A 25,437-nucleotide genomic window follows, 5' to 3' on the forward strand; every position below is an offset into this window, starting at 1 on the left:
CAAGAAAACAGATCCCCAGATGAATAATGACTTGCCTCTTATGTGAGTGGAATGGAGTCATAACTCAAAGCTGACCATCATGTGTTTACGTAGAGCCATTCTGAGGTCAAGATTTATTTCATGTCATGGCAGAAGCGGTCTATTAGTCACAAGCACTTCATTCTTCGACAGCACAAAGTGATAATTCCCATAACTTACCAGCTTTGTTTTTCAATATCATTAATTAAACTCTCAAACTCCCCATGATAAATTACAGCAGAGATTCCTTGCTGAACATGGAAAAAGACAAATTGACTTCATCTGTTCTTTATTGGTGAGATAACTCCACAATATGTTGCAATATCACATACCTGGATCTACGTTAAATCGGTCTAGGAGCCTGAAGATCAGCTTGCTTAGCATTTTGTGGTTAAATTTATCTGGTTTGTACCTGGACAGGCCTTGATATTGTCTGTAAGCAAATAAACAAAATCAGAAAGAAACATCTGTGGAATCACCTAAAGTATGTTTCCCAAACAGTGGGTATTTAACAGTAGAGGTATTAGGGTTTGCTAGGTGTTGGTAGGAACAGTCCCCTACCTTTCCCAAGTTACAGCAAAAAGCCAACAATACAACCACACAAATTTCCCAGTCAATGACTGAAGCAAGTCCAGAGGCTTATTTTAAAGAAAGAGAAAGCGAGCAATTCCCTCTCGTCTTTTTTCAGAACTAAGACTGCAACTATTGCATCTACATTGTGAGTTTGACTGTACTGTTGGCTTTGTGACTGACAGGAGCTATTCTAGTAAGAGGCAATTTATAAATTAAAACACACACGACTATTTCACGAGCACATGAAGGTTAACCACTCGCATCTCTTGTTTTTCTGCCACTTCACCACAGTATTATCTTCCTGCAAAACCTGTACAACCGATACTGAAACTCACCCTTGTCTGCAGCAAAGCACAAGAGTCTGATTGCTACAACCTCCCGGAGGAAGCTTTGATATTGTTCTATTGCTAAGATCTACTGCACAGGTTTCATTTTGCACTCCTCTCTCCTGGTAGGAACTGAGCATCTGTCAACAGGAACGATACCTCTGTCTTACGGGCTGAAGCGTTCGAGAAGGCTCTGGCACAGACACCAGAATTTCCCCTTTCTCAGCTGAAAAGTAAATATATTGCACTCCACTGCGCTGAGAAACGATCTCAGATAGACAACCAGAGAACATACTGTCCTCTGACAGCAAGTTGGCCCCAGCTGTTTAGAAAGTCAACAAGCGTTTCTACCTTGTGATGTCTCTGATATTAAAACCAGGTTCACACCACGTGTCCAGGATCTGCAAGAGCTTGCTCTGGAGCTCAGGATATTCTCCCACATAATCTTCCACCAAGTTAGTTTTATCTTGGAGCAGTAGCGGTGTACACATCTAGGAGAAGAAATTACATTTAAAGCACCGTGCCCTGCCTTTGATCACCATGTTCCGCAGACTGAGCGCTGCAGCACACAGACGGCACGGAAGAGGTCCGTGACATTGCAGACTGCAGCCTGGCAGAGGGCTGTCCCATTCCCTGCTGCTCAGACACGGTGAGCAAGTCACAAACCCCCTGCTTAATCAACCAGTGCTGCCTAAAAGAGTGATGTGACATTTTCAACACAAATACTAGCCAACACAAATGACGACATTTTCAACACAAATATTAGTAAAGCTTCAAAATAGCAAAAGCACAAAACTCCATCATAGTGATAACTGTTTGTCAAGAACACAGCTAGAATTTTTTCTAACAGTGGCTGCAGCTAGAAAAACAGTCCAGTAAGCCATAATGGGGTCTAACGAAATACACTCTGTCACTTCCCTAGATGCAAAGGTACATCAGCAATGCAGCACTTACTTCTTGGGAACAAAGTAAAGCCTCAGGTGAAAGGCAGCACAACTTGGAGGGCCTTGATGGATCTCCTGCTTAACAAAAGGTGGATCTGATGACAGAGAAGCCTGCAGAGGAAATGACTCACCTTCTCCACATCTTGATCTGGCTGTAATTTTAGCTTCATACTCAGTATGGCTGCCTAGAAAATACAAAAAAAGTTGTGTATTTAGGAGAAGAACAACACTGGATAAATGGGCATTATTCCAAAGCGAAGTATATACGCTATTATACAAATTTTTAATGTGTTGATTATTTCTGTTAAATTTTCAAGTACAAATCATATAAACATTTGGCCACATACATTCCACTTAGAAATGTACAAGAACACTCCTGGCAGAGTTGTATATTCCAAGCAGCAGCATACCCTGGAGCAAAAATTAAAGATCAAGTTGTCTGGCAGAAAGAGAGAGAGAAAGTAAAGTGCTTGGACAAAATCAGCTAAGATGGAAATTTTCTATCAATATAATTGTAAAAAACACCTGACCCACCACACCTTTCCGAGTTAGCTTAATCCATCTCGCTGTGCCTTTTAAATTTTGTAAAATGGTTGCATTTTGTGAAAGCAACTCAAGATTTAAAAGACCCTGAAATCAAGAGGTCTTAGCTTTTATAATTTCTGCGTAGCTCCACACCCCTGAAAGTGCTAAGATTCACCACAATTAGAAAGACGGCAAGAACTGTATTTTTCCCTTTTGTAGTATCTACAAATCTTTGATAAGCCAAGACCTGCCACATGCACAACTTAACTCCAAATCAGTATCTCCTGCAGATGAGGAAACTCTGCTATGGTGAACCGCAGTAACTCAAGACTGCGAGAAGAACTGGTTCAGCCACTGTCTGTCCTGTCCCAGCCTGGTGATTACAGAAATGTATTAAGATCTAACTGTGCATTGCTTGGGAGGCATACAAACTAATTAGGATTTTAAGCAGTTAATAGTGTCTAATTTCTGTAGCGTGTGAGAATACTTGGATCTCAAATACAGAAGCAGCATATAATGGCTTTCTTTAATATAGTGTATTGTTCCATTAAATAGAGTAAAAAGAGCAAGGAGCCTTCTAGCGCATTTATGTGTTAGTACTGATGTAATTGTGAACTAGGTAACAAGGATGTTTTACATGAAGTGTCCTTCTAATTACTTTGCAAAGTTAGGCTGTATTTTCCAAACTGGTTGTAAACAGTGTTTGAAAACACGACATCTCTGCCCGTACTGCAGCATGCATGTAACACTAAATACCAACAGGACAGAGTACGTAATCAACCCGGTTCACAAATGCCAATTTATTCAGATGAGGATAAAAAGAGTGCGTTAGGGCTTAGAGGAAAAGCGCTTATCTTCAACAGGTTTCTCTGCTATCTGTGATTGATTTTGAGAGAAAGATCATGAAAATGATGGATTTGTTTGTCAAAATAGTTGCATTTTAGAACTGTGTTATTTGTTAGAATATGTAAACAAACATAATACAGTAAACATGTGCATTCCCCCCAAGCAAACGCAAACTTCATCATTACACTTGACCTGCATGAAACCTCTATAGAAAAATCTAACCAGAACAATAACCTAAGTGGCGGTAGGAGCACACCTTGAAACACACTTTCTGCGATCTCTCCTAGCATTCAGATGACACCTCAACTTAACTCATCACTGGAAGCACATGTTCTGCAGACCCAGCCAAGCAACACAGCCAAAACCTAACAGCTCATCTGAGCATTGCTCACAGGAGAAGCTGTGGATTACATTACCTTCTGGGAAATTCATGCATGTATTTCATCTACTGCATCAAAGACTGAGTGTACAAAAGCAGACATCCAACACACACCATGTAAGTTCAATCATTCAGTCTCACTGTCCAGAAAGAACAGAGATACCCAGTTATCAGTGGGAAAACTTTTTTTTTTCTGTTTGTTTTGTTTTGGGTTTGGTTTTTGGGGGTTTTGGGGTTTTTGTTTGTTTGTTAGTTTAACACAAAATGAACACTGTGTCACTGACAGTCCAGGCTTCATCCCAAAAAGAGAAATCAACAGAAGAGCTTTAAGTGACAAAAGCAGGAACTAACAGTAATGCAGTGACTGTATGCTACAAACCAGATACTGAATAGAAAGGCACATTATCACTTCTCAGCCCAGCTAAATCTTCAACCAAATCTCTCTCTTACTCCAGACTTTATAACTACTCCACCAGTTTAGAGGCTAACATGCTACTCTGCTCCACAAGCATCAAGTACCTTTTTGCTCAAATTATCAGATTAACATCACAAAGTTCAAGCTGAGTAACTATTCTCAACTTGTATACAAGTTGAAGGTTGCTACTTCTGTTTTGGACCTGAAGAAGGGTTTTGGGTCTCCAAAGCTTTGGCAGCTGGTTTTATTTTCCTCCCAGCTATCTCAGTTTGCTGAATTAAAAAAAAAAAAAAAAAAAAAAAACTTGCAACTCTCAAAATGTTGTTTCACCATTTGATCTCACTAGTACCTTTTATTAAACAAGTAATCCGTTAGTTTTAACGTGCAAGCATACAATGGTTTCCCTAATAGCTTTTTAATGTTCACATGCATGTTCAGATTAACCTAATTGCAGAACTGTTATCTAAATGGCATAGTTTTATCTCCAGCTCTATTAACCGTACAGGTGACTTAATCAGATGAACATGCGCCGTGTCAGGTTAGGTTTTCCTCTTTTACTGGATGTATATTCTACCCTGTACCAAAGGGTGTAGAGCAACAAATACTCATTTAGCCAAAGCGTGGAGAGACATCACCTTCCAACCCCAGCTGTGGCAGACCCAGCTCACACCACTGCGACTGCTTCACGTCAGAGGAACTTCAAGCAAATCACACAAGCTGGCTTTTAACATCATTTTAACATCACCCAGCTAAAGCAGGCGACGGAGCAGTCAGATAAATTGTGCTGCTGGCAGAAACTTCCTGCAGCGGGGAACACCGTCAGCAGTGGGGCAGCAGCCTCGTCCATGCACAAAGCTGAACGTGGAAGGAGATGCATGACCTGGGTCCTAGGAACAAACAACCAGGCTGGATTGCAGGGTGTAGTTACATGGACTGGCTGGCTGAATAGCGAGGACAACTGAGATAAAATCAGCGTGTTTACAATAGGAATAATAAGAGAAGAGATATGAGTAACTGTAATAAAGATGAAAGTGTTTGGCAGCTGTGTCTGTGGTCTCGACTTAGAGCTATTTTAAGATTTTGTTTTGTTATTATCATGTTTTGAATTGTTTCACTCCACAAACAAGTTTTGTGTAAAACGACCCTATTTTTAATAGTCTGTTTATAGATGATAAGATCTCCAGAAAAGCAACACCTCATTTGCAGACTCATTTTGTAGTTAGAAAACAAACACTTTAATTAGGCAGACAGCATGCTGTAACTGAAATGGTGAGAATCCCCCTCCCCACCCAAGGAACACGCATTTCCCCATATGCAGTGCTGCACTCTCCAAGCTGTGCTGGAAGACTAGCCAGGGTAACTGGAAGCTAGCAATCATGTTAATCCAACTGCAGATCCTCAGACGCAGGCTGGATCAGCAGGGCAACAGAAATCCTAAGCAGCAGGTACCTCCCCCACTTCACCAGCTCATCAATAAGAGCAAAAAACCTAGCTACGACGCAGAACGTGGAAAAGCTCTGGTGAACGCTAAGATACTGTCAGCTTATCAGGGTCTACTCACCCTCCCTCAAACTATAAAGAGAACATGTTACAGCCTTGACTGGTGGTACAAGTAGCCTTTTCACAAAAACACATTTCATACATAGAGAGTTTCTAGCATGTAATCTAATAACAGCAAAGAATTAGCATTATTAGCATTATTGCTACACATAGAAGTGTTTAACCTATACTAAAACTGTCCTGCCCCAGATCATAACAGGACTAGGGGAAAGGTTGGTCTCTCTCTTGCCTTGCATCCCCCAAGGGTATACGGGACAGGTTCATGATGAAGCCACTGCTTAGTACAGGAGAAAAGGTGATGACCCTTTGTGTGATTCAAATGCCATCAAAGTTCGTGAGTCTTCTCATTGTCCTTGGGGAGCTTTGGGTCATTCTTCCATTTAATTATGGTGAAAGCGAAAATCATATTTGGACATTTTGTAATAGTTTTGTTTCCCAAGGATAAACACCTAAAAATATCGCAAAGGAGGGTTGGATGAGGATGGGGAAGAACTCAAAGCTGGGCAATGCCACATTAAATTATATCTAAATTGCATGTAGGTGTATTGACTATAGGGGGGGAAGATGGGGGAAGTTACCCAAACTTGACGTATTCAGGCCAAGCCACGAGCACCAGACCACTCTTGTAGTCATGCGATTGCAAAAACAAGAGTATGGGAAAATGGGGAGTGTTTTGAAGTGAACACACAACCCTGGAGCACTCTGCACCAATACCTGATCCTCTCTACTTGTTTTGAATGCAATTGGCTCTGTCTCATCTAAAAATGACTATTCTTTCCATATACAGTACGAAGTGCAGGAAGCCACACAAGATCTTATCTGCAAGGGCATGTGCACTGGGTGGTGTCTACACTGACAATTTAGGCAATTTTCCCACGGTGGGGTTAGCATCAGAGGAATAACCTTTTACTAGCAGCACTGCTTGGAGTGATGATGCAGGACAGACACAAATGGTTTCTGATGACTCCTGCATTACTTAGCTTTGCTGCAAGCAAGCTGGGACAACACAAAGGTAAATATGCCTGTGCCTGATCTAGCGTAGAATTTCTACATAGAATAGACCAAACAACAGAACGAGACTTTGCAGAGGAGGATCCAACGTCAACTCTAAGAAAATCACAGTGATCAAAGCCTGGATACATAATAATGGTAGAAATAATTGAGTAAAAGGCACACCACGTATTAATCATTGGGAACATCTGTTTTGTGTTTTGGAATCACTCATTTCAAACTTGTGGTTAATCAGCTTTGCTCAAACTCTCAGAGTGCATCACTGCATAGTGCATGACATCAGGTTACATGTTTAATTACTTCCTGCTTAAAGAGCATACAATATACACAGCTGTCTTCAGGAAGATCTTCAGAAACGAGAAAAACATGAGATTTCCCAGGTCCACCTTCAAGAGAGCATGAACATATTTTATAAAGAGTGAGACCATCAAAATGAAGTAGTGACAGGTTACTCATATCTAAAGAATTTGAGGTAGAGAAGTAAAAGTCATGGTTGGAATATGCGTGCGCACAGGTGAAGGGAAGAGGGAACTGAAACAAACACTTCCATCATTTGTCTTCCTCAGCTCACTCAAAGCAGTTTTAAACCTGGTTTAACTGGTCAGCGCATCCTCACAAATGAGTGATCCTCTAGAGCACTGCCCAAGCTTCCTGCGCACACAGGCCACCCACCTTCACCGGATCCTCCAGATCCAGACTCTCTGTATGGCTAGATCTGCTGCACATTCGCACCTCTTCTCCCAGAGCCCGCTTGCTTGACGAGAGCCCAGAAATGCTGGCAGTAGGAGCAGAATACTACCATCTGAATTATTATTTCCCAGCAACACTCAAGCTCCTTCCCAACCACTTCACCAGACAGACGCCCATAGCAGAGGCGGCTCCAGCAGACCTGGTGTTTGGGAGCAGGCAGCAGAGCGGTCCATGGCCCGCAGGTTGGCTACCTCTGTTCTGGAGTGGCATGAGTCTAGCAGGCAACGTGCCATTAAAGCTGTCCTTTAGCAGCAGATTAACTTAATAGGAAAAAAGGGTTGAGACTGACATCATCATCTTTACATGAGAAACATCCCCCGTAACATTCTCCTTGTTTTTCTTATCGATTATTATTTTTAATTTAAAAGAAACAAGGAAATTCAAATGCACACACTTTAAAATACAGTCAGAGTTGAACAAGCCTTTGTAATTAAGGTGGTGAATGAGGGAAAAAGCAATATCAGAGACATTTTCACGGTCCTGAGAACAGCTCAAAAAAGTCAGAGTGAAGAAATCCAAAATCTGAATATCCATTAATGTGCTTAATCAATCTTAACACTGATCTGCATTGACAGATTTGCAAAAATACACCATGGGTACACAAGCACCATGTATGAAGTAGGATTACAAACAATAACATCCCTGAATCGGTGTTCAAAACATCACTACACTGAAAATTGAAGGTCGTGGTGGTGATTGAACTACGCATTCTACACCTTAGCATATTTGTATTCCTTTAAGTTCAGCCCTTTGGTCAACCATCCTTTCTATCAAATTATCAAATTACTTCTGTAGTAGTATGTATTGCTGACAAAAACTTTGAATTCTGTGTCTACAGAGCTTTTTCTCCGGGTACTCAAACTTATTTTACGACCAATTTTAACAACTGAATTTTAATAGATAATCCACATTATCTTAATTGAAGGAGCAAATATTAACTGAATTTAACATATAGAATCAACCTTCATTATTTGTAGAAATTCACGGATGAAACATTAGTAGAAAAAATATACTCTGCTTTTGAAAACAGAGAAATCTGGACAGGCAACAACCAAAAAAACTGTTAAAAATTAAATACTCCCTGTCCCACTAATAGCTTAGTTCAATATTCTTGTTTAAGAACCAAACTGATGAAGGGGAGAAAAATGCTGCTAGTCACCGACACACAGAAGTTGGAGTGGGAGCTCTCTCAGGCCCAAGAATATTTCTGGTTGTCAGAGGCTAAAAAGATTATTTATTGTTTCCTTCCTAAACCCAGCTCCACCGCCACCTGTTCAGAATTTACTATAAAGCTGTTAAACAAGACGAGAACTTTGATGCTGACTGTGAAAACAAGTTTCACTGTATCTGACCCGAGCAGCACTCACTACTGATCCAGAAGCAAAGGAATTTGATTTTTTTCTTTAAGCACAGCTATCTTTTTACCTTTATAAGCTGTTTAAAAAAATGTAAATAAAATAACTCAGTGGACAATAGAGGGCATTCATCCCACAGAAAGACAGCCGCCACCCTTAGACATGAAATATCGCAGCACATTAAGTCATGAGACCCCGCTAATCAAAGCTGACAGGGCCCTGAATGTGATTTCTGCTGAGACTTAGCGATATCATGGGGCACTGAAGCATGCACAGCCTGCCAGACTGCCCCTGTTCATGTGACAATGGCTTTTATTCCCGAAAGGGGCCTGCGAGTGACAAGAGTCCCCTTTGTCTTTAGGCTCCCGCATTCGCAGTGCAAGAGAGGTTCATTCAACCAGCCCCAGACACTCTTTGAAAGGCTGAAGTGTAACATAAGATGACCATGAAACACTAGCTTGCCTTCTGCCTACCCCTCATTCTTCTCAAGCACAGCCTGGCCTATTCAGGGCCTCTCACAGACTCGCTCGCACTGCATTACCCCCGGTCTGCTGAATCCCCGCATTGTCCCAGCCCCACCAGCGGCCATCGCCCTTCCCACAGAGCCGTCCACCCGGCAGCCCGACCAGGCTCCAGCACGGCCCGGGACAGCCCAGGTTGAGGGCGGCATGGAGGCACGGCCCGTGGCTTCGGAGGGCTTCTGAGAAGGGGACAAAGCCGCCACATTTCATCTGAAACTACCTGAGCGGGAATGTTAAACCCTTCTGTCTCTTCACGCCATGTGGGCCATGAAGAGCAGACCCGGGAGCCCCTTGCACAGCTCCAGAGCACCCTGCAAGGCCCCACGCTGCCATACTCCTCCAGCAGCTGCAAACTCCATTCACAAAAGAATGGATAAAAACCCCAAACAGGCCAGACGCCTCAAAAACCCACTTACATCTCCTTGCTTTTTCCTTTAACTCTCACGGCATCAGCTTGTTTTTCTGCATCACGGGAGCACGAGTGCCATCCGCTGGCCAGCGCTCCCCATCAGCTGCCTCCTCACCACAGCGACTATCTCATGCTGCTGAATCAGAATAAAGTTACCTCCACCTGCGCCATCTTCCACCAAACCCACCACCGCCTTTACGCAGCTGACGATTCTCCTGCCGCCCCCAGGACACCTGCACCCTGCCCCGTCAGGCCGCCCTCCCAGCAGCTCACTGCAAAACGCCTGGCTGCCGCGATGCCCAAACTGGTTCAGCTTTTGACCAGCTCTTCTAAAACAAGGCATACAGGGGGCCAGATGCGCTTCAGAAACAAATAACCACCATGGCCGTCCCCAGGGATCTCCTGGGATCTCATTTTCTGAAGAGATCTTTCTGCAAAACCTCTGTGAGGGAAAGGAGCCTTAACCCATGGGGCAGAGCGGGGGACCTCTATGGTTCGCGCACCACAGTAGGAAATGCATCAAAACAGGCAAAGGGAATAATGTGCTCTAGAATAAATGCCTGGTGTCTTATTGTAAATACAGCAAGAAAATAAATAATGACAGGAAGGATTTATAAAGATTTCTGTCCTTTCAGGTGAGAGACAGAAGAGCCAAAAATCCTACACGTTGGAATCCTACAAGATGGGGAAGAGCAGGACAGTTACGCCACAGCCCACTGCAAGTGCTCAGAGCCCTAGTTCCAGGTTTTTTGGGGGGTTAGTTGCTGTGAACTTAGGTATGATCAGTCCCCAACGGCAGTAAAAGATTTTCTGTTATTCTGGAAGATAATTCTGTTCATCCTTCTGGCAACAAAACAAAACTAGAAGAAAGTTATGGCTGAGGGTAAGCAACAGTTGAGGTTTCCTGTTCTTCACACTGGGAATGACTAGTAAATGAGCTTTTCTGTGGAAGAAAGAACAGAAAAACAATTCCATCAAAACAAAATTTAGAGCTTTCCAAAACCAGAGCTAGAAAGAACTGCATTTCTAATGAAAACAATAAATATCTTTGGAGCCACGAACTTAAAAATTGCACTTGAATATAGTCAAATACTATGTTTCTGTTAGGATTTTCAAACACTCACGTTCAAAAAGTTATTGAGCAAAAGAGTAAGTTTCAAGCAGCTACCTGTGAACTTCTAATCAAATATGAAATATCCTGGTTTCAGTATTCAAAGAAATCAACAAGAATGGAATGCCACTATCTCACTTGGGAATTCGGCTTTACTGAAGAATAGGGTTTTAAAAATGCTACTTGATTTTTTTCTTTTGCTAAACAAGATCAAGCTGTTCCACACCATCAAAGTGAACACCTTCCTTTCAGAAAAACAAACCTATGTTTTTTGCCTTAAAAAAAAAAAAAAAAAAAAAAAGGCATTAACAGCATTGTAGTTTGCTCATGAGAACACTCGCAAAGCTACCAAGACACCACGGTGATGCCAGAGATGCTGCAAGTACTCTAAACCACACGGTAAAACATACCAAACTCTGGGTTTGGTGAACTCCTGCCAGTGTCAGCCACTCAAACTCAAATACACGAGTAGTAACACATTGTGAATATGAGCCTCAATGGTAAAGAGGCTTCGAAACTCTTCAAACTGAGAACCCTTTGGTTAGGGTACTCATGTGGGAACAGAGAGATTTTCCAACCCCTCCTCGCTGCAGGCAGATTGGAGATAGCACAGCAGGTCTATGACCAACTACTAAAATCCCTTCTTTTCTTGCCAAGGACAAGGAAAACAAAAAAGAACACAACCATCCCCTTAAATTCTCCAAATTAAACCCTATTAACCTATTACTTTCAAAGGTCAAAAAAGGGTGGAGGAAGGATTCACTGGCATTCTGTACTCAGCCATTAGAAAAAATGAGGTTGAACACAGCCTGCTCATGTACATGGGAAGACCATGCTAAGCTGTACCATTCACAGTGTGCAGCTGCTGTGATGAAACGGAATTCACATTGAAATGCATCCAAAAAAGGACACAGACATTAACAGAGAACTAGAGAGCTGGGTAGGTAAATTTATTTGAAAGACATGACCCACCTCTTTGTAATCGCCCTTGTGATAAAGATGACTGACATGTCCAAGCAAATAGTTCCGGTCTGCTGTATGGAGCTGGTAAATGCTGATCAGAGGGTCAAGAAGATTAGCTGGGCACTGGGCTAGTATTCTGAGTACACGGGCCTGCAGCTTCTTCAGCTTGATGCCAGACTAAAAAAAAAAAAAAAAAAAATCAAACACAGATTTAGTAAAGATGGCTACAATTCAATGGCAGTTGAAAATGCAGCTTGTTTAAACAGTGGAATAAGCCAATTCCTTGGGAAGGGATTCTCCAATTTCCCCATGGAGTCTGCAAGCAGAAATCAGAACAATATGATACACATTTTTTTCACAGCATCCAATTTAAAAACATTAAATGTTTGTGGGATAATTCTGGAAAAGGCATATGGCCTTGTGCAAAAGTAAAACATGAAACTGGAAAAATGCCCTCTTTTACTAACACAGCTATTTAGAAATTCTCCCCTCTAGTTCCCAGTAGAAAATCTTTGAATCCAGCAACTCCCCTCAAGGGAGATCTCACCTGTCAGGCATAAGAACTCAGTTTTCATTCCCAGGCTTGCTCCTGGGTGCAAGAAGGGCAGGAAAAGAAAAAGCACCGTCAAAAGATGCACAGATACAAATATTAATCCTGGTGTTCCTACATGATCATTCTCTTATGACATAGGAATTTCAGTGCCAGTAGCACTTCACTGCACTTTGCAGATACTGTAATGGCAGAGCTCAACATCTAAAAAGAACCATTTGGAAAAATGGGAAATGAAACAACACAAATATTACAAAGTATCTTGCGCTCAGAGCCAAAAGCATACAAAAAAGAGAAAATCTCAGTAGGTCAGAATATATGAAGGCATAAGGAATGGTAAACATTAGGACGTATAATCTGATGACCCAATGTTACAAAGCTAATCATTCAGCTGCTGAGAAGTCATACTGTTACCATTTTCTGCATTCCCGATGATAAAAGCTCTCCTCCATATGGCAGGAGTTAAGCAATCGTACAGTAACTGGCTTCTATTTGCAGAACTGGAAGAATATGCAGAGTAGATTACTGCAATTGGTTTTATCCTGACAGCAGGGATGTGAGTTCCAGTGGGAAAGCCTCCAGCCCGGCAAAGGCTGCAAGATCAACGCTTGATGAAAGTGGTTTGATCTGGAAAGATGGAAATCCCAGCTTGGAAGGGGAAACAGAGCTCTCGCATCACAGCTTCTAATATTATTTCACTTTCAGGCCAGCACACAACAGATAACAACATCTCAGTACGAATTTCACACCTCGTCACACCGTGTTTGTATGAGACTACAGAGAAGACGCTGGATTAGGGAATAAAGTGAAGTTGGGAACACTTGAGGGACATTAAAATCAATTGCCCTGTCCTTTCTCCTGGCTCTCTTGCTCTCTCTTTTCCTAACCTGTTGAACAGCAGGATGCTCTTTTATCCAAAGCTGCAGCTCAGTGGTGATGTAATACCCGAGGGAATGCCCTTTCCCCTTCCAATCACTGCTGCTCTCCAGCATGTCCAGGAGTCCTGCCAGTGGGTCCTCCAGTCCTGCAAAGCCCCGCCTGATTTCTTCCTTGAGCTGCTGAGATACAAAACCACATTGTCATGTACAAAAAGATTAGTGAATCCTCCCTTCCCCCAGCTGAACACAAAGCTTTATTTTTTTTAATTTAATCTATTCAGAGAGGTAACTGTTGCTATTCAGCCACCATCCGTGCCTCCAGTGACTTTTCATGTCATTACAGATTCCTTCATGGCTCACTGCACCTCAAACCCAATGGGAAAAGCAGCAATTGTCCACACTAATTATCCCATAAAGACAGAGAAGTTGTTCTGTGGGGCAGACAAAGGGGCTTGGGATTTGGAGGAGGGGGAGAAAAGAAGTGAGCTGGAGAAAGGGGTGTTATTAGTAAAATGGCAATACTGAAGGTAGATAATCGGGCTCAAAAACCTACTCATCTTCTAACAGACCTACAAGTAATAAAGCCTATAAACACCTCCTCCTCATTCTTGTACCACAAACTTTCATATTTGACCTTATACCCGCTTCAGCCATGATGGCATAATGCTCCTCACCATAACAGGAATATTTGGAAGTATCAAAATAGTTTGGATTTTACACACAAGATTAAAAAGAAAGAAATAGCCGAGTTCAAACTCTGTCAGGTTGCCATCCTGCAAATCTATGCTCCTTTCCTCCAAACCTACCTGAGCAGGGTATTTTCTGTCGACTACCTACTGCACGTCAGGCACTGCACACCTCGCAAGTCTAAAGGTCGTACGAAGGGGCTCAGAACATGGGAAAACTCCATGCCATAAATCTTAGGAATCCCAGGGTGATGTGTTTAGAAATGTGAAGGAATTGGACACTCACTTTGTGAATGTTAATAGGCTACTTACTACCCATCTGGTAGAAGTGATAAATTAGCAGTACTGAGCAATATCTTTATAATGTTTACATTAGAAGTAGTTTCCAAGGAGCTCAGAGGGTTGGCAGGGTGAAGAAGTGGCATCCTTCAGTACCCACACAGGACCTTTCACCGCATGGTACATGTACTGGCGTGGAGCAAGGCAAAAGCAGAGACAGAAAACAAGAAATCACTAAGAGCAGCTGCTCTCTTTCTTTTCTGGCTAAAAAGCAAAATCCAAAAGATGCTCATTCCCGCCTGCAGCCAGCACTTGTAATTTACTGTATATGATGGCCCCAGTCGTAGCTTCCAATGGAAACAACATAAAGTTTGAAGAACGACATAGAAAACAAAAGAAAATCTACAAAAATTTGCCAATGAATTTGTTCTTTTTTATTCATCGACAATATTTACTGGAAGACAGTTATTTTCCATAGTGTCTTTCATGTCTGGAAAAACCACAAAACCTATCGTTTATGACAGAAACTGTTTCTTTCTCACTAGATTATCAAATGCAGTATGAAAAAGCTGATGACTAACAAAGATGTGACTTCAGATAACAGATTTCTCCCTGTAAGTATTTTTCCCTGTGGCAAGAATTTGCGATGTTAAACACAGGGCTCCAACTTCACTGCGAGATTCAGCAGAAGGAAAAGGCAAGCTCTTATCCAACCACAAATATCCAACACAACAGCCAAAGGAAAACAAAGCAACTCGCCAACGAAATTGCACTGTTTATAAATGGCCTCTCTTCTTCCCCCCCCCCCCCCCCCCCCCCCCAAAGCCCCACTTCAGCACATTTAGACTGAACAAGAGCTTTCACCACACCGCTCAGCTCCTCCTTGGGCTGGAGTCAGAGCCTGGGCTTTGGCAGGATGGGCTCCAGCAGACACCAGGTCCTGCGAGAGCACAAGCCTGTTTTCACATGCAGAGCATCTCCAAACACTGACACAACAGCCAGGAGCACTAACTGTTGTTATCTAGACTGAGTCTTGACTTCATACCAGCTAGACTTTGACAAGCAGGGGAAAAGCCTTCTTCAAAACTTCCTAGCAATCTGAAGACTTCAACTATGGTATGTATAATTTGAAGGGGAAAAAAAACAAAGAAAAAAAAGGCATGAGACACCTAAATCAGAGAGGAAAGAGTGCTGCGCTGCCTGGCTCTTCTCTCTGCCAGACAAGGATTCCTCTCAAACGTGTAATTGCCATTTCCATTTCAATTGATTCCCATGGCAGGGAATGCTCCTTGGGGGATTTCTACAGCCTGACAGATCATGGGAATAGGAAAATTTTGCTGATGCTCAAACTACATACTGCTTCATTCAGTTTTGGTCCCTTATTTCTAGTTACACAACTCAGGGCAGTCTGCTGATGCTTCTTGGTTATTCCAAAACTGTCTGTCCTATGTAGGAAATGACCACTTCTTATAAGCATGTTCCAGAACCGACGTCACGCCATGGACAGATACCCTCCTTCTGCTCATCGTCACTGATTTGGGACCAACGGGCCGATTCACACTAGTTAATAGACAGTATTGACTTACGTTCACACACAGCGAAAGGCAAAGAAGCTCCCTGCCATTTAAATGTCAGTGGAGCAGACGGAGTTGTATTTAAGTCAACTCCCCTCATTTATTTGAACTGGACAGTTGGATGTAAGCAGCAGCACCACACACCTCGAGTTGCACACAGAGGGCAGGGCAGCAGCTGCCCCTGAAAAAAAGCCTCTACACTTGCTGTGGGTGCACTGCACGTCTGAAGGGTGGCGATGCCCTGAGCATGGATTAGCCCATCCAGTGACAGCGTGACGAGCACGTGTCAGAAACCATTGGGGACATTCATGCTGTGCTCCCCACCTCAGAGGCAGCTGCTGCTGTGCCACCGCCTGGTCCCACCGCAGCCCTCCTCATCTTTCTAAAAAGGCTTTCCTCCTGGTTCAGAAACGCATCCTCCAGGTTCCGAAACACGCTTCTGCCTGCGCCCACAGCCATGGGGCACTGCCTGAAGGGTGGGCCTGAGGGGGACAGACCTGCCTCACCGGGGAGCTGCAGCCTGCCTGCTCTGCAAAACCACGCGTCTCACTGGGATGACCGTTCCAGAAACAAACAAACTGAATAAGCGGAGCTGCAAGTGTGACTCATGGGGATCCTCAAGGTTTTCCACCCTCAGCAGGAAAGCTGCGGTGCTCTCTGCCCAAGGACACGTCGATGGAAGGCTTTGTCGTCTTCAGATTATTTTTCTTCACAATCCACACACATCCCAGGGTACACAGCACAGAGATTTTGATGATTACTCTTTCCTACTGTTGTTTTGTAGGATTAACTGCCCTTAAGACCTAACAAATAATGTTTTTTTTCCTCCACCTCTAACAAAACTTGATAGAAAGCTCAAGGCTTCAGAGTTGCTGAGCTCAAGTCTATGTCGGTGACTGACCATTTGGAAAGGCACCTCTCACACTGTGTTTCCAGTCGTTTAATTATTCTGGCTGGGAACCACAGACTATCAGTAATGGAAAGTCTAAGTGTGGCAGACAAGGACAATGACTAAACACTCCAGACACCTAGGATGGAGCACGTACACCAAGGTACTCGGCCACGCCGGCCATTTCACACAGGACACGTTCCATGTGGCTATGTGGTGAGCTGCAGGTTTTTGGGTCTTTTAGAAAAAAACATCTCGGCTATGAACCTGCCTGAACAACGCAGAGTTAAACATGGGAAACTCACCACTAAGCTGATACATCTAGAGTTTTTGTTAGTTTTTAAGCTCCCAAATTTAGATGAAGTATATTTTACTCCCTATGAGAAATCTCCACGTAGAGCCCATAGGGTGCTGTATAAAAATATAGCACTAATTTTAGACAGGCAGTGTAAATTGCATTCATCACTCTAAAAGGCAAAACCAAACCAAATCAGAAAAAATAGTAAAAATACTTTGAATACGAAGGCTTTGATATCATTCCACTTGGCAAAGAGCTCTTTTCTACTGACTTCAACCCTCATTTTTTCAGCTACTAGAAATATTCTTCCCCCTCCCCCAAATATCCTCCATTTAATGGACAAAAAAAGTGTTTAAAAGAAAACAAAAGCAACTTTGATTTTTTTCCCTCTATAACTCAGCCCTGTAAACTTCAGCTCTTTTATATGAGCCCCTGAGCTGCTTCACATCACACAGAGCTACCTTTTCTTTTCACTTCTTGCTGCAAATGCATAGGCTCTTCCCCTGTGTGCTGGAACTGAAAGCAATCATGAAGAATTGCAGGTCTGACCTAAGCGTTCTGCGTCTGGACATGCTCTGCATGCAGTTATTAACTGCAGCATGGAGGGGAGGCTCAGCCTTACCTTCTTCATCTCTTTCTTTGTCCAGAGAAGCTGAAGGGTTTTCAGCAATAGGAGTGGGTCCTGGCCTGGAGGAGGGGGAAGAGAGAGAGAGGGAGAGAGAGAAAAGGGGGGAGAAAAACAAAACAAAACAGATTTATTGGCTCTGTACAGGCAGCCTAGACACACTGGTGCATTGTTTCACCGAAGAGGAATCAGCTACTCCATGCCACTGTGTTTGAAACCACCAACCTTCCAACTGTCAGTCAGGATTAAAGCCCTAAAATCCCTCACTCTGAAATCCTAACAAAATAACAGACATCATCCATGCATGGCTTTAACTAAACACCCACACGGGCTCAAATACTGAAATGCTGTATTGGTGCATTTACAACTAAATCATGCTGCTCCTACGCATCAAATACGTCCCCACCGGTCCCCCCACCACTCCCCCTTTTTAGTTTTAAACCAAAATGGTCCTAGAAGAGTAAGCATCTTGCACAGGTTGGAAAGGATTATCACCACACTAATTTTTAATGAAATGGCTCCCAAGTGTTAACCTCATCGCAACCTGTGGATGGAAGACGCGAGTGGGTGAATTTACAGGAAGATCAGCCTCTATTTGCTTGGCAAGCGCAGGGCAGCCTTCGGGTGCTGGGGAGCCGAGCCTGCCCGCGCCGGGCCGGCCACGCAGGGCTGGAAGCAGGCTGGGCTCTGCCGTGATTTGGGCAAGATGGTGTTTGAGGAAGAGGAAAGATGAAATGCTGCTGTGATTAGTGGCAAGGCTAAAAAAAAAAAAAGAGCGATCAATTATTTCAAAAGAAGGTTATTTGGAATTTTTCTCTTTCACTTTTCACCTAGTTATTTGAGAACTTGCATTCAGTTGTTATTTTGTATCTATTATCATTCGTCATACCGGTATTATTCATTACACCATTATTCATCATACCAGTATTTCTGAACCAAATGTTTAGGAATATTTCATTTTAAAAGCAGTAACATTTTTGATATCTGGTTCTATTTAATTTGCAATCATTTACTTACGAAACCATGACTCAGAATATTCTGAATGAAAATCTTCTACTGCATCAACAGTTTAAACGTGAAGAATGGATTTAAAAATCTGAATGAGTTCTCCAAAACACTCCTCATATATTTAGTGCACCTCCTCTTATGTTTTCATAAAGCCAAAAGAAAAATGTTAAACTGAAAAGGAAACATCCTTTCAATCACCTTCTGCGTTCCACAGTTCCTAAATAGCTCATTTCCAAATGCTAGATTTCTTGCTTAGTATCCCATCTCACTTCATATTTCAGGTCACAAAAAGCTACTTCAACTGTGAAAAGCTCTACCTCATCCAACTAAACTCTGAAGCCCTGCATTTATGAAATATTTTAAGTAGCAAGCTGATTACTGGTCGAGCCAAGAGAATGATAGTATTCCCATTATCCACTAACCTCTGGGAAACACCAGCCAAATTAAAAATGCCACATTTACAATTCATAAGATAATATTTTCTCTCATCTCTGGCTGTTCTGACATCTTGAACTCTCCAAACACTGGCTGTTCTCAGCTACTGCTTCTCTTTGGAAAAAGAAAAGTCTCTTTTTACAACAAAACAGAAGAAAATCCAGATCCCTACTCCCCACAAAATTACCAACTAACAGTCAAATTCAGCCCATGTGTGTGTGCATGCATATATACACACACTCTCCTCTTGGCCTGACTCCCAAAGAAATTTATACACACACAGGAAAAAAAATTAGAATGCAACCCAGTGTGTAACCAAATACACTGTAAATCTGAACTGTAATTAATGCAGTGAACAAGCCGGAATGATACAGGAAATGAGAGCAGTTAGGAAAGCAGTGTTTCACTTCAGATACAGCCAATAATTCAACTTGTTAAAAAGCTTTCTAAACCTCAATCAACAAAACAAGCCCTTTTCTTACGTGACTTTTTCCTACCTTACCTCCCTGTAACTGAAATCTGATCTCACCATTTTTTCAATACACAGACGCACGAAAACCGTCTCTCCAGTCAATTTTAAACGACTCAGCATGTTGCCAGCATGCCACTGTGCAAGCACGGGTAAGTAGGAAACAACCTTCCCCCTCCCCAACCCCTGGAAGGGAACGCACCCATAATGCAGTTATTTCCACGAAACGTCTCGGGGCGCTGCCGAGCCCCGCTGTCGGGCAGCCAGGCCAGCCGGGCGGCCGCAGCCAGTGCCCAGCCGCTGGGGCAGGAGAAGGTCAACCACGGGGAGGGCAACCAGCCATCTTCTGGCATCACCTGGCCAAAAGGTTTTGCTCTCCTTACAGTCTGTGCGTAAGAAAGAGGCAATTCCCACTCAGTTCTCCAGAATGGGGATTGAACAAGGTGAGAAAACACTGAAATATTAACCGCGGTATGCCGGCGTCAGAACGGTGCTGTTTCCTTCCTTACCTGGTAAAGCCTTGGAAGTATCTAAGGATGAAACGTAGTCAGAGGCTAAACATAAGATGACCCATAAGCAGTCACTCCTAGAGCCAAACAGAAACAAGAGCACAAAGCAACATTATGCTTTCGCCTAGTCCCACCAGAGTGGGAAGATGCTGCAGTTCACATTGGACCTTGAGCTACTGTATCTAGCTACCCTCCAGGTAGGACAGAAGATGTAAATGCAAAGGTCCGCATCATTTTAGCTCCTGCAAGAAATGAACAATTCATCTTTTCTTTCTCCTGCAGGACCTCTTTGGGGTCTGGCCTCCTCATGGTTCTCCTGGCACCCCTAAAGAGTGAAAAATGAGTGTCTTTGGCATGGATAATGAAGCAATAACAGTACTCATGTTCCCACTGAAATACCAGATAGGTTCCTGCTCATCCACATCCGAGAAGGAACCAGAGAAGCAGCAGGAAACTAATGCCAGGATATCCGAGGAAAAAGGACAAGACCTTACAAGGAGTTTCATAAGCCTTCCAGAACAAATCTGGAGAGCAGGCGATTGCTCAACACAAAAGCGAGAGAGGAAGAAATACAAGGGAAGGCAGAACAAAGCAAAGCGACTGAAAACCAAATGGTCATAACTGAACCACGAGTGCATCTGGGCTCAGCTCAGACAACAAGAACAGGAAAATTCTGGAGTGACCTCCAGACACTGTAATAGGAGCAAGAAGCAGCAATTACTAAGATACACGTATTACAACAGTGACAGAACAGTGCCAGCAAAAGCAAGGATAGGTCATGGAGGCCAGAAAAATGCCTTCATATGTCACACCAAGAACACCCAGAATCTCCAGTTCTAAAGAAAAGTTAAATTCTGCAGAGACTCCTACATACTGAAGAGACACCCAGCTATTAGCAAGGGCCATTCAATGAGCAAAACAAACAAGACAAGGATGAGGCCACGTAAAACAGCGTAAAAAAACCCAGTGTGGCAAGAAGGAGAGCATCAGCGCTCTCTGCTCCCCACTGTGAGCAGCCAAGGATGGCCAGGTCTACCATGCTGGAGAGGCCGAGACGTGCCCCAGGCAGCTGATCCCATTCAGTTTCTAGATCAAGCTCGAAGAGAAAGTGCTCAGTCTGACACCGATCCTTCACAGCTCCAAAAAAGGGGGTTGCAGACCATAAAATATCTGGCAAAGCTTCACCAAAACAAGGTTATAGCACTTTGGTGGAGATCTCAAAAAGACACATCTGCACCCACTCCATCAAGACACAAATCACCTCGATTTCTTCATTTGACAGTTTCTCCAAAAAGTATGTTCCTGTTTTAAAAATTTTGACATTAATGTATTTCCTTTCAACATTTTTCATTCTGAAAATAAATTTCCTCTGCCCTGAATCTGGTACCAAAATTGGAGGAGATGGTAAATCAAATGTTTTCCAGTTCTCAATATCTGTGGTTACATTTCAAAACCATATAAACCACAAGGCTTATATTTTTGAGTTAGAAAAGTGCCTTTGAGGAAAGCCATAAACTACTTTCTGTTCATTCTCTCCTTTTCCTTTGTGCATACATCACTCAAAACCTGCTGTGATCACAACAAAAGCGGTGCCCGCGGGCTGGTGAGGTAAAGCAGTGGTTTTGCTATTGCGTCCTTGCAAAATTCTGCTGCATTATTCACTGGTTCTGCTGAAACACCCTGGCAAGAGAAACCCACTCTCTGACTGAGGCTCCTTGTGTGTCTCGCATGGGGAAAGTGAGACATCCAACCCCAGAGGAGGAATTCACCAATGAAAAAATCTCTCAACACTTTTTCTTTGTGTCAAAAGCCATTAAATGCCCCACGGCCCGAGACCTGAAAGAATTACAGTCAACTAATTAAAAGATACAGAATGCAAAAAAAAAAAAGCAACCCCCAAAAAAGGAGGCTAATGTGACTGAAATGCAGGATCACATCCACCAAACAGTCAATTACAGCTGAAATTCATGGACAGAAAAGGTCAAGAACAAAATGCTAATGGTTAAGTCTTCTTTAGGCAGGCAGCTTATACCTCTGCCTTGCAAACTAACAGGATTTTAATAAATGTTTAATGGAATATATAACAAATCCAACCCACCCAGTAAGCAATCAGTGAATTTTTACCATTATCTCTTGGTTTGTGTGCCTTCTGCCCCAATAAATCCCTGAAATCTGTCCTCTGTGAAAACTCCTGTTAATCTCAACAAGCCTTTGAGATATTTTCCTGAAAGGAAAGTAAAGGTTCTAGATATTTCAGTGTCACTGTAAGTGCAGCTAGCCCATTTGCGCTTAAAACCTAAAATATGTAAATGTATAGGCAATGCATAAACTGGGGGTGGGTGGAAGAGCAGAGTTATTCAGCCAGCTCCTGTTTCAGCAGCATGATGGGTACACCCAATGCTGTGTAATTTAAATTACATCTGAAAACCAACATATAGTATGCTATGTCGATTAAGAATGAATCAAAGTCTCTTATCAAAACCTACTTTGTCTCAATTGTTTTTCAGAAAAGTGTCTGTAGTTCACACCAAGCGTGTGCTAATTTTGTGGAAGAGAAGGCTGATAGGGAAGAGAAATAATATCACTTTGACGATGCAAAAAATGAACGGATACATTTTCTAGTGACAAATTTTGAATCTCTAAGAACAAGCTGATTTAATTAAAAAGATACAAAATTTCTCCATAGAAACTCACAGATTTTTACACCTTCTAGGTTTTCTTGCTGTGCCTGCTTTTAATGAGCACATGTAACATAAATAAACCTTCCAATCTTGTTTAAGTATTTTTGAGCTTGAGAAAATGATTCCATATGGAATTTCTCCTAACCATGTGAAATGACATTTAAAAGAAACAAAACCAATTTTAGAATATACAGGTATTATGCAATGTGCATTGTAAAATTCTGGGTTGTAATTAAAAAAAAAGAGGAAGTAGATACAGTAAAGAAACAAAAGGTAAAGTGCTATATTATTTTAAAACGAGTAGAAAGACTTCAGAAAAAGTATGTATACGTGAATATGTGGGTATTAGCCGGCGGGGCATGGCAGTGCCATTCTCCTTTTGCTTTGTAGGAGGCTTTTTCAGTAATTAGTTCTTACTTGGATTTATCCCAGGGTCTGGGGAGAGATACCTAACATGCTACATAACCATGGAGTGGGTAAAGATGTCATACATACTAGAATTAATGGTCACCAAACAAAACAGATATGATATAGATGAATCACTTTTTCTTTTTAAAACAGTTAGGATTATGCTATCGCAACAGTGTTTGGTCCTGCCACATCATCCCTGTCTCGTGCTGAAGACTCGCCTTCAAGAGAACCTCGCTTAACCCTCTGTTAAGCCTGAGGCCTCTAACAAACCTAGGACTGAGAGGGGGAAATCTCTTTGAAAACAGTTAGAAATTCAGACGATGAGAGACCACCCCCTGCCCCAGAGCATCCCTACGAAGCATATTCCCCAGAGCTGGGAACTTTGGACAACTTCTTGTTTATTACTGTCTCTTTTGGAGTAACTGTTGTGTTTCCATTCTAGGTGTATCCAGCTAAAACACAACCTTGCAGCAAGGCTAATGTAACTCTCTTCCTTGGTTTCAGAGGGAGGGAAGAGGAAGGGTAATTAGTGCATCAGAAGCTGCAAAAGACAGAGGCGGGACGTGGGTTTTTTAGCAGGTCAGAACTTGACAGATGCAATATCCTGAGAAGTTCGTCAGTATTGCTGCTCCATCCCCCTTGTACCAATCCATTCTCCATTTCTTATTGAGAACACGTGTTCTAAATGACATTTAATGGCGTTGCCGTAATTTGCCTATATTTTTGCAAACAGTGCCAAGGATTGTATTTCCTACTTCACCCGCAATGAAATGCAACCTCTGCTTGCTTTGCATCCACACCGACACAGGAGTACAGCTGAGACAGCCACAGTCTTCTGCAAACACCAGGTCAGTTCTTCCCTGTTCTCATTCAATTCACTTTCTGAATATGAAAGTCACAAATAGTTTTGCTTAATAGACATGACACTGTACCAAATAAGTTGTAACTGGGAGTGGAGAGAAGAGGTAAATAAAAATGTAGTTTTCCCCATAAAGAATCAAAACACAAACAACTTAGCAAGCAGCCAAGAAGGTAAGAGCTCCGAAGTACCAAGAAACCATGGTAAGAAGACTGGTACCGAAGCAAGGGCTTTAGCAATCCTTTGGCAACTGCTGTGTTTGCCCTGCATTCCCCCCGCCCCTCCATGCCCCAAAACACACGTTGCTTCAGTGAGGTCTGGGTCCAGCCCTAAGCCGTGGCTGTGGGGCCGGCTCGCACTCGGCATGTCTGAGTGCCTGTGGATGCTGCTGGAGCACCGGGGGCCCGATGCCCGCAGCACTTCTCCCCACATTAGCACCCAACAGATGCGCTCTTACAGACAGGGAAGTGAGCGTGGACCTGTGCAGGCAGTGCACCCTGCACATCAATTATCTAATGAGTGTCCACGTCATCTTCCCATCAGATGTGCAAGTTCACGTGAACCAAGGGAGTCTATGGCTCGTGAACACCTTTTGGATAACTGGTCATTACCAGTTAAATTGTCTACAGTTGTCTTAAGGGAGATTGATTTTTTCAGAAATATCACTCACATTCCAGTAACACCATGACCAGGATGAACTTCTAACGCATCCTTCTCCACCCCTGCACATTACTTTTAAATGTAAACTAGCACTATCTTGGGGATGGGGAGGATTTTCACTCGCACGAGTGTCCACTCCTATTTCAGACACACCTGCACCAAGGGGGTCAAAGGCTCTTTAACACTTTCTCATGGCAGAGTTTGTGTCTTCGGAAAAACAGATACTTCCAGGAATGATAGCAGTTCACTTCCAAGAACACTATGACTAAGGAGTAACCACTCGGTGATTCATCCAAATCTCCACTGACTGCAGTGATGAGACTCCCACTAAGAATAAAAGCACCCCAGAACTATTTGCTCGCAGGGAAATGTCTCAGGTAGCAGTGCCTGCAGACAGGCAGAGGAATGCTGCCTTGTAAGAGCCTGATCAATTTAAATGTTAATTACATCCCACCACTGAATCCTCCAGTGCAAAATTTACAAGAAGATCAGATGTCACAAAACTATTTCATTTCAGAAGCAATAAATTGCTCTGCTTCAGCACAATTTCCAGGGCTCCCAAACTCACTCACCATCCCAGCTACCAATTCCTTAACTGCGTCTCCCGCAAAAGACAAATATGCTTTTAAAATGTATAACTATGTGGGTTTAGCTGAATTCAAACAACAAGGAAATGAAGCAACAAGACGAAGAGGGTCCTTCTTTATAAGGTATGTCTGGCTCACTCCAGCCTTTGGCTTGGTTTCCAGTTTTAGCTACAGCTTTCTAATCGACAGAGCTTTGAACTCCACCGCACAGAACGCTTCAGATCTCAGAAGGGAAGTAACCACATGCAGCTACCACAGTCTTAAAAACTCCATACACCACACACCTCCCCTGTAATTTTAACATTAAAGATTTAGCCTTTTGGGAGGTCTGTG

At 42.8% G+C, this 25,437-nt stretch overlaps 1 protein-coding gene across 1 annotated transcript in view; it reads right to left on the reverse strand.

Annotated features, from left to right (window-relative positions):
• EXD3 (exonuclease 3'-5' domain containing 3) overlaps positions 1-25,437 on the reverse strand; it is a 298,010-nt gene that overhangs the window by 185,743 nt on the left and 86,830 nt on the right. The window contains 6 exon segments of the mRNA XM_050907868.1: positions 351-451; positions 1,269-1,408; positions 1,993-2,046; positions 11,716-11,883; positions 13,144-13,311; positions 17,483-17,547. Coding sequence (XP_050763825.1) covers positions 351-451; positions 1,269-1,408; positions 1,993-2,046; positions 11,716-11,883; positions 13,144-13,311; positions 17,483-17,547 — 696 coding nt within the window.

The sequence above is a fragment of the Gymnogyps californianus genome, chromosome 18, assembly GCF_018139145.2.
Source record: "Gymnogyps californianus isolate 813 chromosome 18, ASM1813914v2, whole genome shotgun sequence".
NCBI lineage: Eukaryota > Metazoa > Chordata > Aves > Accipitriformes > Cathartidae > Gymnogyps > Gymnogyps californianus.